At 33.4% G+C, this 16066-nt stretch overlaps 1 protein-coding gene across 3 annotated transcripts in view; it reads right to left on the bottom strand.

Annotated features, from left to right (window-relative positions):
• SOX5 (SRY-box transcription factor 5) overlaps positions 1-16066 on the bottom strand; it is a 1052575-nt gene that overhangs the window by 310315 nt on the left and 726194 nt on the right. For all 3 annotated transcript variants that reach the window (XM_033222675.1, XM_033222676.1, XM_033222677.1), the window contains one exon: positions 7828-8038. In XM_033222675.1, the coding sequence (XP_033078566.1) occupies positions 7828-8038 (211 nt within the window). The remainder of the gene's footprint in view (positions 1-7827; positions 8039-16066) is intronic.

Here is a 16066-nt window from a genome sequence, read left to right as displayed (position 1 = left end):
ACCCATTCTTCTTTCTTTGTAATTTAAAAAACAACATTCTGTCAACATTCTACTATTCTTTTTTATGATACAATTTTTGCTTTGTTACTGTCTCTTTTTTTGGTGATTAGATCATTGCCTTACTCAAATACATAAATTACTCCTTGGTGCATCTCTCTCATCATTGCAGTTATTAAATAAACATTCTTGTCATAGCAAATTCTCAGTAAAACTGAGTCTATTTATAGTTTTGTATATTCAAAGTACATATCAAATAATCTTGTGTATGTAAACATAAATGCATCTTAGTGGTACTATGTTTATGCTAAAATTACCTTTCTGAAACTAACACTTTTAGATGCTTGCTTTTTGCAATTTATATTCCAATCTTTCATAAATACTACCTCTGTATTTTCTCTTTGTCTTTATTTACCAAGTCACTCCTCAGCTCAGCTTTTAATATATTTGTAGCGAGGAATGTACAAAAGGTACATTGTTGTAGGAAATAAAATAATAAAAACATTCTCATGTTCAGGTACAATAGTGACGTTTCTTTGTGTCTTCCCTTCCTGCTATGGATGCTCTATTGCTCTATTTCTTCTTTTATACCCAAGTTATTCTTACTTGGTATTACCCTTTTCTAATTCCCAGTAGTTCTTCTTTTTTTTTTTTTTGAGACAGAGTCTCGCTTTGTCGCCCAGGCTGGAGTGCAGTGGCACGATCTTGGCTCACTGCAACCTCTACCTCCGTGGTTCAAGTGATTCTCCTATCTCAGCCTCCCAAGCAGCTGGGATTACAGGTGCCCACCACCATGTCCAGCTATTTTTTTTTTTTTTGTATTTTTAGTAGAGACAGGATTTTACCACATTGGCCAGGCTGGTCTCAAACTCCTGACCTCAGGTTATCCTGAGCATCACCTGAGCATCAGGTGATCTGCCCATCTCGGCCTCTTAGAGTGCTGGGATTACAGATGTGAGCCACTGCGCCTGGCCCTCAGTACTTCTTAATGTCTCCTGCTAAGAAAATTAGGTGGGGGAGGTATCTATCTCCTGCACTCTTTTCTCTTGGGACTTACTCACTGGGCTTGGCATGTCATACACTTCCAAATTAAGTGTCTACGTATCCACTTAGAAGTCAACATGATACAGTGGGGGAATACCAAGGCCATATACCAAATTTCCATAGAGAACATCATCTAAAGCTAAACTCCCAAAAGCTACTTTTAAAATACAACACATACTATCACAAAGCTGGTTCTTAGTAGACCTCAGCCCTGAACTCTGAAGGCACCTCAAATGAAAATTAAAAATTAACATGAGAGGGAACCACTTGCTAACTCATTCTATGAAGCCAGCATTACCAACCAAAAACAGATAAAGACGTTACATAAAATGTAATGGTGTATCTCATAAACATAGATGTAAAAATCCTTAATAAAATATTAACTGATCAAATCCAACAATATATAAAAATAACTATAAATTATAATCTAGTAGGATTTATTCCAAGTTTGCAAAGCCTGGTTCAACATTTGAAAAGCATATCACATCAATGGTATAATGAAAAATAAGCATACATCATATCAATAGATGCAGAAGAAATATTTGATAAATTCTAACAAATACTCATAATAAAAACTCTCAGCAAACTAGGAATAGAGTGGGGCCTTCTCCACTTGGTAAAAAAAAAATTACAAAAATCTCACAGCTAACATCACACTTAATGGTGAGAATTAGATGCTTTCCCCCTTATAATCAAGAACAAGGCAAGGATGTCCCCTCTTACTACCCTTACTTACTCAACATTGTACTGGAACTCTTAGCTAATGCAAGAAGACAAAAAAATAAAATAAAATAAAGCTCACATCTTTAAAAGGAATAAATACAACTATCTTTGTTTGCATATAACATGACTGTCTATGTAGAAAATTTCAAGGAATCAGTAAAAACTACTAGAGCTAATAGTGAGTCCTTAACGGCCAAAGGAGGCAAGGGCAATATACTACAGTCAATGTCCCATATTTCAGCAACAAATAATTGAAATATAAAATTAAAAAGAATATAATTTATATTTACATTTAAATTTTTCTATCAAAAAAGAAATAGGTATAAATGTAACAAAGAATGTTTAAGATCTATATGTGGAAAACTATGAAACTCAATAGGAATCATTAAAGATCTTCATAAATAGAGAGATATTTTATGTTCATAAATATGATAACTTGATATTTTTAAGGTGTCAATTATTCCCAATATAATCTACAGGTATAACACAATCTCAATACAATTCAAGTAAGTTATTTTGTGGATATCAACAAATTGATTCTAAAGTCTACAAGAAAAGGTAACAGACTCAGGACACCAACACAATATTGAAGAAAAAGAAGAAAGCTGGAGGGCTGACACTATCCAACTTCAAGACTTATTATCAAGCTATGGTAATCAAGACAGGATGATACTGGCAAGAGAACAGACCAACTGATCAATGGAACAAAATACAGAGGGCAGAAATAGATCCACATAAATACGTTCAATTGATCTTTGGCAAGGAAAAAGGCAAGTCAATGAAGAAATAATGGTCTTTTCAACAAATGGTCTTGGAATAATTGGACTTCTATATGCAAAAAAAAGCAAAAACAAAAACAAACAGAAAAATCAAATGAATACAGACACAGAACTACCTTTTACAAAATTTAACTCAAAAGGGATCATAGACCTAAACTGCAAAATGAAACACTATACAACTTCAAGAGACAAGATAGGAGAAAATCTAAGTTACCCTGGATTACGTGATGATTACTTACAGACATCAAAAGCATAATCCATGGAAAACAATTAATAATTAGATTTTATTAAAATCAAAATGTTTATTCCTCAAAAGACAATGTTAAGACAATGCAAACACAAGCTGCAGACTGGTAGAAATATTTGCAAAACACATTTCTGACAAAGAACTTGTATACAAAATATACTAAGAACTCGAAAAACTCATTGACAAGAAAATGATTCAGTTAATAAATCCACAAAAGATCAAACCAGCCACCTCATCGAATGCATATAAGCACACAAAAAGATGCTGAACATTGCTTAAAATTAGAGGACTACAAATTAAAACAATGAGATACCACTACACACCTATTTGAATGAATAAAATAAATGGACAATATCAAATTCTGATGAGAATGTAGAACAACAGAAACTTACATTCATTCCTGGTGGGAATGCAAAATCTTACAGCCACTTTGGAAGATAGTCTGGCAGTTTCTCCGAAGGCTACAATATAATCTTCTCATAAATTCCAGCATTCATATTCCTAGGTATTTCCCCAATTCAGTTAAAACTTATGTCCACATAAAAAACTGCACGTGAGTATCAATAGAAGCTTTATTCATAATAACCAAAAGCCAGAAGCAATCAATATGTGCTTTGATAGGCAAAACGTATTTATAAAATAGTGGTATTTTCATACAATGGAATATTGTTCACTGATAAAAAGAAATGAGCTATCAAGCTACAAACAGCTGTGGAAGAACCTTAAATTACTGAGTGACAGAGCCAGTCTGAAAAGTCCCCATGCTGTATTATTCTGATTATATGATTTTCTAGGAAAGGGAAAACTATACATTGTAAAAAGATCTGTAATTACTTGGGACTCTGGGGAAGAAAAGAGGGATGAATAGGTGAAACATAGGATAGTTTAGAGTAGTGAAGGCTATTCTACATGATACTGTCAGTGGTAAATAAGTGAAAACATGCATTTGTCAATGCATACTGCATTGTACATTGCACATTTCTATGCATTTGTACATATAAATGTATAATACAACATAATAAGTGAACCTTAACATAAGTAAATTAAAAAATATCATTGAGGAGTGTGAGGGACACCAGTAAAGAATACAGAACTAATTTAACTGTAGTAAAAATATATGAAACAATTTCACTGAATGGGGTGGGGGAAAAGTAAGTTACCTTAGTCACTTTGGAAATGAATGGAATCTGTAAGACTAAAAGCAAAAGGACCCATACACTGTACCCTAGTTGACAAAGATATTTCCTATGGTAGTAGCAGTTAATTGTTCTGATACTCTTCTACATGTATACTAGAAGTGAACAATTATATAAATGAGTGGTGGTTAGTAGGAGCCATATTTCTCACTGTTCGGGTGGAAATGTACAGATCAACAAGAAATGAAGCTTCAATAATCCATGCAGAAACAGATTCAAGTTAGAGACATTAGTAAGAACTCATGTTCAGCTTAATATAGACAAACATGGAAATATTTATAAATGTATACATATATAGGTTAGTATACACACATATATTTTCATTGCTCTGTCCGCTTAGAGGCCCTAAAAGAAATGATACATCAGAAGCAAAGGGTATACCCAGCATTCAGATCTTGCATTCTAATATTCTCCAATAAAAGGAGCCAGAGCTTCTTAGAGATATGGATGGTTCTAGCACTGGCGCAAGAAATATACAAAATAAACCCCCAGTATCTTACAGTGTCAGAAAGAAAAGAAGTGCTAAACTAATAATAATCATTATCACAATCACAATAGTGGTATGTAAAAATGACACCCAAAATGTAACATAATATTCGTGAATCCATACTGATGTAAAAAATGATTCAATGAAATAATAAATGGTAGAGAAGAGATAAATCTCCCATGTAGAAAAATTCAAATAAATTATGTAGACACTCCGGCTCTAGTACCATAACTCCCTATTCCTTAAGTGTGGCTTACACAGAGCTCCTCCCCTCCAAAGAGTATGGTGTAGAAAGGGGACAGAGTGAGTTTACAATGGAGAAACTTGCAAAACACTACTTCAGCCAATGAACAAGGTCAACACCAACATTCTTAATTACATAGAAAGTATGTAACTGATATGAGATGACAAATATGGTATTTTACTTCTGTGGTCTTTCTCCCAAAACTCCAAATCTCATCTGATTGAGACAAACTTCAGACAAATTCCAATAGAGAGATGTCCTGCAATGTATCTGAACAGCACTCCTCAAAACTCTGAAGGTCATCGAAAACAAGGACATTCTGAGACACTGTCCACAGCCAAAAAGAGCCTAAGAAGACATGACAACTAAATACAATGTGTTACCCTTAATGGTATCTTAAAACAGAAAAAGCACACTTGGTAAAAACTAAAGAAGTTTAAATCAACTCTGGACTTTAGTTAATAATAATGTATCGATGTTGGTTTGTTATTTTAACAAATATACCATACTAATGTAAGATGTTAATAAGAGAGGAGACTGTGTATAAGGATGGAATACATGGGAACTCCATACTATCTGCTTAACTTTTCTGTAAATTTAAAACTGTTTTTTAAAAATCAAATGAATGTATGAATTATAATAGTAAATCATGGCCATACTTTAGAATATTGAAAGTCATTTCTTTTTTTTTTTTTTTTTTTTTGAGACAGAGTCTCGTTCTGTTGCCCAGACTGGAGTGCAGTGGCCCAGTCTTGGCTCACTGCAACCTCCCCCTCCCAGATTCAAGCTATTGTCCTGCCTTGGCCTCCCGAGTAGCTGGGACTATAGGTGCACACCACTACGCCTGGCTAATTTTTGTATTTTTAGTACAGATGGGGTTTTACCATGTTGGCCAGGCTGGTCTCGAACTCCTGACCTCAGGTGATCCATCTGCCTTGACCTCCTAAAGTGCTGGGATTACAGGCATGAGCCACCGTTCCCAGCCTTGGCAGTTATTTCTTTTTAAAGTATATTACTTGGCAGAAGACACACCCATACTATAATTCTAAATGAAAGAGGAAGCACAATATTTTAAAAGTACAGATACTCCTAGACTTATGATAGGATTATGTCCTTAAACCCTTTGTAAGTTGAAATTATCATTAAGTCAAAAATGCATTTAATTCAGCTAACCTACTGAACATCATAATTTAGCCTTGCCTACCTTAAACTTGCTCAGAACACATATGTTGTTACCCCACCATAGGGCAAAAATCGTCTGGCAACACAACGTACTGTGGAGTATCATTGTTTACCCTCTTGATTGTGTGGCTGACTGGGAGCTATGGCTCCCTGCCGCTGCCCAGCAATGAGAGAGAGTATCCTACTGCATACAGGAAAATATCAAAATTCAAAATTTGAAGTATGGTTTTACTGAATGTGTATTGCTTTTGCCCCATCTTAAAGTTGATAAATCGTAAGTGGATCCATGGTAAGTTGGGGACCATCTGCATAAAGCTAATCATAAAAAATTAGCAGAATACATAAAAATAAACACTAAAAAATACATCCTAAGGATAGGAATCCTATTAACTTCATATTAACATTATAAGGAAGAAAATAAAAATCACCTGCAGCTATGACTTCATGCAAAAAATTACAATGCAATCAAGTCTATTAAAACATCAAAAATATCAAAAAAATCAGATAAGATATCCCATTTTGCATGTCTCTAACTTCCTACATCTTTCAAAGAGGAGGAAAATTTTTTTTTAAGTTTAGTGTATTTCACAAGTATTCTAAACTGAGTTGCTGAGGCAGTATAAAAATAATTAAACATTATTGCTATTTCACACAAGAATAGCTATGACTTCAGGTGATTTTAATTTTCTTCCTTATAATGTTTTATTTTTTAAAAATAATTATTATAAAACTGTATTATTTTTAATATTAGGAAACAATCCACCACATTAAAAACATAAGGTTGTCTGGATACCCCTCAACACTCCATTTTTATCTCCATGAGAATGGGAGGACATGTAACAAAATATCCAAAATCTTTGGCTGACAAGAATATCTTTAAAATTCTTTCCAATTCTCAGATAATGAGAACTGCATAAATTTTAACCAAAATCCAGATCCCAGCTGTGCATTTGGTAGGGAACCAGAAATATTTAATTGTCACATGACTGCCACATACACAGGTTAACATAATTTTGTGTCAGGTATCCTCATAATTTACCAGTGTCCTAACAGAGGAGAAATGAGCCCAACTTATTGTTACACAGTATACATGCAGTATATTTTTGTTATAAAGTATTTCTGCACATCATTGTTTGTTTGTTTTACATTTCCATCTGATTGAAACAGGAAGCATGTTCTTGTGTGCAATATGGTACTCATGCTTAGGATGGACAGAGGTTTAAATAGGAGTTAGTAAGCATGTGTAACATAAAGGATGATTGTCAATTATGCACAAGTTTGTATAACTTGCAACAGTTATTTTAGTGGCTTGTTTGCTTTAATTTTAAGATTAGTCCATTTGCATATTACCTGAAGGCTCCTATCAGGAACTATTGAAGAGATTTAGAGGATAAAATCTTAAAAGAAAGACTTTCTGGAAGTTGAACAAATAGGAACTTAAGCATTTCTAAAAGTTAAAGAATCACTAATTGGTAAATACATAATAGTCCTAACCATATTAATTTTTGACTATACAGGAAACAGGTAGGATAAGATTATTAATGTATAAAGGTTATGAAATGTAGTGAAATTCTACATTAATCCACAAGGGGGAAAAAATGGAGAGAAACAAATTAGACTGCAGATATTTGACAAGTAGGTTACTATTCCCGGTTCTGCTGCCACATTCTATTCTTGAATCATTTTCACTCAACTAATTTACTCATATGTAAAAATAACATCACAACATAAATTAATGATTTAAAAAATTGAGATAGACAGGCCTAAGTGTTTCTGAAAAAACTATACCAACCATCTTCATAGCAATAAGTTTCCATTTTGTCCAACTTAACTTTAAGAGTATAAATCAAAAAACAAATCAAGAAGTTAAAATCAAAGTATTAAAATCAGGACACAGCACCAACTTTGTTTTCTTTTCCAGCCTTTACCTTCCGGCTCGTTTTTGATGAGCTCTTCCATTTTCCTCTGCTTCAAGGTGTCAACAACATCAGCTAAACTGCCCTTGCGCCGTTCAGGAGTTCCCAGGGCTGTACTAGACAAGGACTCGCCACTCTGTCGCCCACCTTCTTCTGCCTTCTGAGGTGAGGTAGATGAGTTGTGTGGGGCAAATGAAGACATAACTTTATTGCCATCAACTTCCTGAAAGAGAAAGCAAAAGGACAAATAATTGTTTAAAATTCAGAAACTTAAAAAAAATTGGTTATATGGCTTATTCAGCTGAAAGATTGAAAAGTGAAATGTCACGCTGCAAGAGGCAGAAAAACAAAGAAATTTCAAAAAAGAATAAATTAAGTTTGCATGGTAGGACTAGAGTAAGTCAAAGATCTATTCAAAGGAGAAACCAAAATTTGGAGATTCTCTCCTTTAAACTGAGTATAAATGACAATATAGTCTTATATGAAGCCTATATTATTAGATTTGTTTATTTTCCTGCTTTTGTTTGAGAGTCTCGGATTTTCCTATGGATATTAAATGTACTGATCATTTGTGTTAAACTTCCTGACTTTGTAATATTTAAACAAATATCATTACACAGAATTTATTTTCATTTTCAGTAGCTGCCTCTTCTTGATAAATACTCCAATTAAAGTTTTAATTTTCTACCTCCCTCTCCTACTTTTAAGAAAGCATCCATCACATGGGTTATCTGACATCAGACAAGAATATTCCAAGTTCAATCTTGCCAATGCTGAAGACATTTTCAATTTCATTTGTTACATGAAGCACAGTTTCTGTCAATATTCTGCTATTTTGTATTTTAATCCTCATTTGCCCTATAAAATAAGGTCTGTTGCAGTTTTTGCTTCTTCATAATCATGTGAGTATGTGAATGAAAATAATTTATTGTGTGGTTCTAAAATGTAAATATCTTGTTATAGTCTATTGTCATCATTTTCTCACATATTCTAGCACAACTCTGGTAATTTGTATAATATTTGGGGAATATTTTGTATAAAAGATACTAAGTTGATTTTTTAGAAATTATCAGGAGGAGTGATAATTAAATGATAAAGAAAAATTAATTTTCCTAAAGATTTTCCTTGTAGTCTCTTACTTCCATAATCCTTTACCTTCCACAAAACAGACATCTTAAACATAAAGCTGTATCCTAAGATCTTTGAGTCTTACCCTAAAAATATTTCTTAATTCTGCAACATTAAAAGTTTGCATTAAAATATATTTGAATGTGTGCCTATTTAATATTCAGGATATTAGTTTATACCTGTTGCACATTTCTTCTCTACCTATTTAAGACACGTTAATACAATCTGTTGACCTCCAAAAAGTAACAGATCACACTGATTGATACTCAATGTTTTTAAGGTTAATGCAATATTTCTGACTAGCTTAAAAATATGCTAACATAGTTGGTTAAAAAACTATCAGTGTAATTTTAAAAAATAGATTAAAAATAGAGATGTCAACACAAACATAATCTGTTAATATGATTTTTTTTGCTGTTAACATATTAGTGAGTACAGGGACAACAGGCTATGCTACAAACATCAGTTTGTTGCATGTGGCTGAGGCATTTGGGGAAGGCAAAAAAAAAAATGCGCAACAGAATCTTCCAAATTATAATTCTAAATCTCAAATGGCTTTCATTTCTCACAAACATTACAGAATATGCCTCTGACTAGCACTATGCCTTGAGTGAATATTTTATGGACAAAGTAGCTTATAACACACTTGGATTTAGAAATCAATACACAAAATGTAACAATTACAAACTCCTGCAGGTTAAGTGAAGGTACACTTCTGGTATTATTAAAACCTACATATATATACAAACACATAAACACACACATATACACACCCCTAAAAAGAGCAATCACAAATTCATTCAGTAAATTAATAGGAATGTTTTTATGAATGGCCCATAACACACATTAGTTTAGTTTGTGCAAATCAGAATATTGAGAAACATTATTCTGGTTTGTGCAAACCAGAATATTGCGAAACATCTGTACTAATTTTCTACAGATCTTTCTTCTCATTTCTTTCCAGGACCAAAAGCAGAAACATCCCAATGTTAGCTTCACTTTGAACCTTTCTCTATCTGTACTCTGCTTTCACATTATATGATGACAAACTTTAGAAACAATAATTGGGGAGCTGACCTTTAATTGCCATAATTGAACATTACAATGAAATCAAGTCTATTAAAATATCAAAAATGTCAACAAATATCCAGATAACGTATCCCATTTTGCATACCTCTAACTTTCTTTTTTTTTTTTTTTTTGAGACGGAGTTTCGCTCTGTCGCCCAGGCTGGAGTGCAGTGGCCTGATCTCAGCTCACTGCAAGCTCCGCCTCCCGGGTTTACGCCATTCTCCTGCCTCAGCCTCCCGAGTAGCTGGGACTACAGGCGCCCGCCACCTCGCCCGGCTAGTTTTCTGTATTTTTTAGTAGAGACGGGGTTTCACCGTGTTAGCCAGGATGGTCTCGATCTCCTGACCTCGTGATCCGCCCGTCTTGGCCTCCCAAAGTGCTGGGATTACAGGCTTGAGCCACCGCGCCCGGCCATACCTCTAACTTTCTATACCTTTCAAAGAGAAAAAAAAGTATGTTTTAAAGTTTGGTATATTTCACAAGTATTCTAAACTCAGTTGCTGCAGTCGTATAAAAATAAATTAATTAAACATTATTGCTATTTCACACAGGAATATTTATCTTATCAGTATTTCACCTGCCTGATTACATTTCAGCCTCTGGCACTGTTAATCTCCTTAACAGTTTTATGTAGTTAACAGCTGTTTGAGTGTGGGACTCCATTGTTCATTTGCATGGTGAATAGCTTGTTAAGGAGCGGTAGCACAGTCTTCAGTCAAGGAAATCCTATCTTTTCAGAGCTCCTTCCCTGGGATTGCATTTGTCATACATGAAGTAATGATTCCATGTTTCACTTCACTTTGCTGGCAGGTGAAATCAAGAGAACCAGCTAACATAGGCATAAGTGGTCCAGACCAGCAATATCTATTTAATCAAGTTGTGTGAATTCTAAGGGCATACCAGTACTTTGCAAACAAGTTCCCAGAACTGTGATATATGACCTCTAAAGTCTAATCATAAAAGAGGTTTCTCAACTTTCAAAATAAAGTTGATAATCTTCCTTTGTTATTTTTGAACAAGTTTTGCTTAATCTTACCCCTTTTGTTATCTTTGCAACCAATAGAAAAAGGGTCTGCCTAATATATATATTCTCATTAAAATATCTTTTTAAAACTGAATTCTTGTTAATTCATTTTAAGGACAGAATATTGCTATGAAGACGTTGAAAGAAATATTATTTCCACCTTAATATTTAAACTCTAATTTATATGATGAGATAATTAAGAAGAATTAACTCATTTTATAAAAGAAGAGATTATATGAAATAACCAGATACATGTGTTTCTTTTATTATTCAAATGACATTTCACCCTTAACTTCTGGCCTTAAGAAACATATTATTATGCTTACTTCTTGGCCTTATAAACTGAAATTAAGTTCATGCTTAGAAACATTACATTAATATTCCAGTCTATCAGACAGTAATTGATAAGAATGATAGCAAACATGTATTGAATACTTTGTGTTAGGCACGGCTTAAAGTGCTTTACATGTATTAACTCAATTCTCATGGCAAGCCTAATTATAATTTCCATTTCATATCTGGATAAACTGAGGCAGAGACACTGAAGCACAGTATATGCTCAACGTCACATGACTACCAAAAGGCAGAGTGAAAAATCAGCCCCAACCTATTGGGCTCCAGAGCTCTCATGGACAAAGCCCTTATGGACAAAGTAGCTTATAGCATACTTGGATTTAGAAATCAATGTTATTATACCTCTTTCATCTATGTCTGCATCTATCAATGTTATGGGTGAACAAGACATTTGTCTTTTTAATAAGTATGAAAATGAGAGGTTTCCACTGCAATATGTTCAAGTCCTAAAGAAAACAAATGAGATATATGTGTTTAAATTAATTAAATCAACCACATTCCAGACTTACAAAGCTCTGTCCATCCAAATATCCACTGGTTTATGTCATATTTGTTAAAATAAATTTTAATGTTTAAAGAATTATTTAAACCAAATATATAGATTTATATTTCTACATGACTAATCAGAGTAATGGTACTCAGTAGTCTGTTTCTGTAACTATCTTTATAAAATTTGTGAGCATCTCCAGCATCCTTTCCAGTAAAATTAAGTTTTGAATTTAGAAAAAAGCTAGTACAGAAAATCTGGACTATCATCAATTAGATTCTCATGAATGCATGTTCAGTAATTTGGGTACTGTACAGAGATAGCATAGGATGAACTACAGATACACACAGAGGATGCTTTGGTGCTCAATAAGTTTTGATACAGTCATGTTCCTCTTCCAGCAACAGATTGTGATTTATAAAATATCACCAGGATTGCTGGGCATGGTAGCTCACACCTGTAATCCCAGCACTTTGGGAGACCAAGGTGGGCAGATCACGAGGTCAAGAGATCGAGACCACCCTGGCCAACATGGTGAAACCCCATCTCTACTATAAATACAAAAATTAGCTGGGCATGGTAGCACATGCCTGTAATCCCAGCTACTCTGGACGCTGAGGCAGGGGAATCACTTGAACCCACAAGGCGGAGATTGCAGAGAGCCAAGATCGCGTCACTGCACTCCAGCCTGGCAATAGAGCTAGACTCTGTCTACAAAAAAAAAAAAAAAAAAAAGAAGAAGAAGAAGAAGAAGAAGAAGAAGAAGAAGAAGAAGAAGAAGAAGAAGAAATCACCAGGACAACGTAAAACAAAACTTCAAAAAATATCTTAAAAGCTATAATATTTGACTGTTCCTTAAATTCCATCAAAAGAGGATAAAAATATAACTTATTTCAAATGTTGAAACTAAATTTCACTACTTGTAATCTCTTCTGCCAAATTAGGAGGTACCAAATTGAATTTAGTTATAGAAAAAATGTAGCTATTGTCTAAAGAGCTCTTTCAATTATTTTTCAAGTTATCTAGATTAAAATAATTTTTCATAAAATGTCTCCATGAAACCCTAAACCACACTTACACCTTTGGGATTACTGATCCCTTGAAGATAGCTATAAACGCTCTTTTAAACACATATGCACATGCATAAACACACACTCATGTGATTGCACACATAATTTCATATAGTTTTACAGAGTTAACTTTATATGTTCACAGTTCCAGTTATGAACCTCCTCCAGGAAATTCGCTATGAACTCTTATGAACCATGGATTCCAGGTTAAGGAATGTATACCTGACCTAAATGTATACCTTCCCAGAAAAATAACATAAGCTCATCAATATAGACAATTAGGTGGTTTTAAAAAACCAGTTGCCTGCAAAAAAACAAGAAACAAAAAAAAACCTTATTAAGATAAAAGTGTATCTTTTATCAAGATAAATGTGTATCTTTTATCAAGATAAAAGTTTATTCATCTTTTATCAAGATGTTTATCTTTTATCGAGATAAAAGTTTATTTAAGGTATATATGCTAATATCTTAAAATTTTACTGCTCCAAAGATAAGCATTTAGAAAGAGATACATATTTTAGTTATTCTTTAAAGAGTAATAAATACGGCAATCATTGTTTTCTTATTCAGCAAACATCTTGTGATAATATGCACAGAAATCTGAAATGCAAGACAGAATTGCTGACTTTTACAAATGAATTCTGCAATTTTGACAGCAAGTTTTATCAGCTCAATTTTCCAATATTAATATTCCTAAAAATGAGTTGTAAATATAAAAGAGATACATTGAGGCAAAACCAAGTTTAAAAAACTCAATAGAGAACACTAAGAAATTTTCTCCGGTTAAGATGATCAAAGTCAGTAATCTGGGAGCAAGATATTGTCGGTTTCCAATAACTACAGAATAAAAATCAGCACTTCCACACAGACCTCTGAAGAGTGTTTGTTATAGTAATGATTATGGATGAAGTCATCCCATTTAAACTCTTTCCTTAATTTTTGTCTGAAAAATAGCTAATTGTACTTAGGTCCAGTAGTTCAAACAGTGAAAAATAACAGAAATAATTTTGTTTGGGCTATTTCAGTAATTCACCTAGAGAGAGAGTTTATCACAACTGGTCATCCTTGTATATTTGAAAAAGTCACTGATAATACCTTTGTAAAACTTCCAGATCAGCACTTATAACACCAGGAATCCTTAGTGCCTGACAACTACAGGGTACACTACTTACGATTATAGATTTTAGATAAGTGGGCCTCGAATCTATCTTGGGATGGGGTCAGGAAGCTACATATGCGCATTTTTTAAATGATGTAGATTTAGAAATAACTTTCTAAAGAAGTGTGATGATCAGTGGCTAGGCTGGTATGCGCTGGCCTAATCTAGACCACTTACAAACAAGTTAACAGCTAAGTCAGTTTTTAAGGAATGTTTATATTTTAAACATTCAATATTATTATATGATTGAAATTCTCTGAAAATTAGTATTCTGAATCCTTAGAAACATTTATTCACCACAATATTAAAAATGGGTAGAAATTCTAAAATACTTAAATAGGCATCTGCATCCTTTTTTCTCTATGATCTAAGGAAAGCTCTAATTTCCTGAACTAATGAGTTCTAATTTTTTCTAACTTTCAAAGAACATTGGAGAAACTTTACAAATTAATTTGTGTCTTTAATGCAGACGTCGCACACTCTTGGGATAGACAGAATATTCTAGACAGTAGCGGTCCTCATCCAGTTCAGGCAGAAAGATTATCATTTTATAAAAATGGCCCCATTATACTTCAAAAATATAATCCAGCCCGTATTTCAAACATTTCTTATGTATTTTGGGACAGTGCAAACAGAAGTGAGAACTCTTTAATGTTTTTTTCAAAGCCTAAAAATATAGACTCTTTTAAAGATTGCTATTCAACAGGATGGAAATTCAGCAGAAGTCTAACTTGGTTTGCATTTCTTTGCCAAGCATTGAGATGAAATGTTAGTTTAGGCTTATGTTTAATTACTAATTAGGAAACTAAATATTTAAAAGTGTGTTCTTCAAAAATTGCATTTAAATGGTACTAAACAACAATAAAGAATGCTAGCATAGTGACAGGTGATTTTTATAAACATGATTCGCAAACGGTGGTCCTCAAAATAATATCATTGGCATCACCAGGGAACACTTTAAACACTTTTCTCAGGCCTCACCCCAGACTTCCTGAATCAGATGTTCAGGAGGTGGAGCCCAACCAAATCTGAGTTAACAAGCCTTCCATGTGAGACTAAAGTTTGAGAACTACTGTCATAGAAAAAACTGTTAAGAGCTAAGGAGAGAAGGAGATGCAGAGAAGGAAAGGGGGGAATTATTAAAAGCTGCAGTGGGGAAGAAAGACATCATTAAAGTAATGGGACAGGAATTTGAGAAGAGTGAGAAAAGGTAAAATATATTCCAGGGAGGAAAAGAAGGGTACTGGGGATGGAGGAGAGTCAGCAAACATGCAAAAATTATATATATATATATATATATATATATATATATAAACACTTATTGTAGAAGAATGACTTTTAATTTTTTAATAGTCATTTTGGCATTTGTTGAAACAGGCTTATGTTTCCTGATGTCCTACTAACTATATAGATTAGGAAATCCAAGATTTGTGTCAAAATTGAATTGTGAAAATAGACTATTTTTAGAAATTTTAGTTTAAATTTATTAATAATTAGATCTCATTTATAATATAAAAATATTTTTTGTTTTATAAATCACTATCATATTTACCATCTAATTTAATTCTGGTGAATGAAACTGAAAGTTAAGGGCAAATTTTGTGATTATCAATAAGAGATGCTATAAATAGGATAAACAGTTTTAAAAAATCTTTCCTTTTATGTGGACGCTACATGGGCAAAAGTGTCTAACATGTTTTTTCCCCCCCAAATGCTCCTTCAGAGTATTTGAAAATATTCCTTCAGAATCACATTTGCTAATAATCTCAGAAATGCTGCATTCAAGAATAAAATGTATGTTTTCATGTGCTCTCAAAACCTCTTAATAAGCAAAAGTGGCATTTAGAAAATTGCTAATACATTAACTAATAGAACCTGTAAAAACAAAGAACATTTTGTGCTGTGACAGCCTCATTATCTTCCTGCAGATGATTTGTGCACTATGTCTTACTTATGTT

The sequence above is a fragment of the Trachypithecus francoisi genome, unplaced genomic scaffold (assembly GCF_009764315.1).
Source record: "Trachypithecus francoisi isolate TF-2019V2 unplaced genomic scaffold, Tfra_2.0 Lachesis_group11, whole genome shotgun sequence".
Taxonomy (NCBI): domain Eukaryota; kingdom Metazoa; phylum Chordata; class Mammalia; order Primates; family Cercopithecidae; genus Trachypithecus; species Trachypithecus francoisi.
The sequence above is the reverse complement of the archived record's forward strand: the minus strand, read 5'-3'. Positions and strand labels throughout refer to the sequence as shown.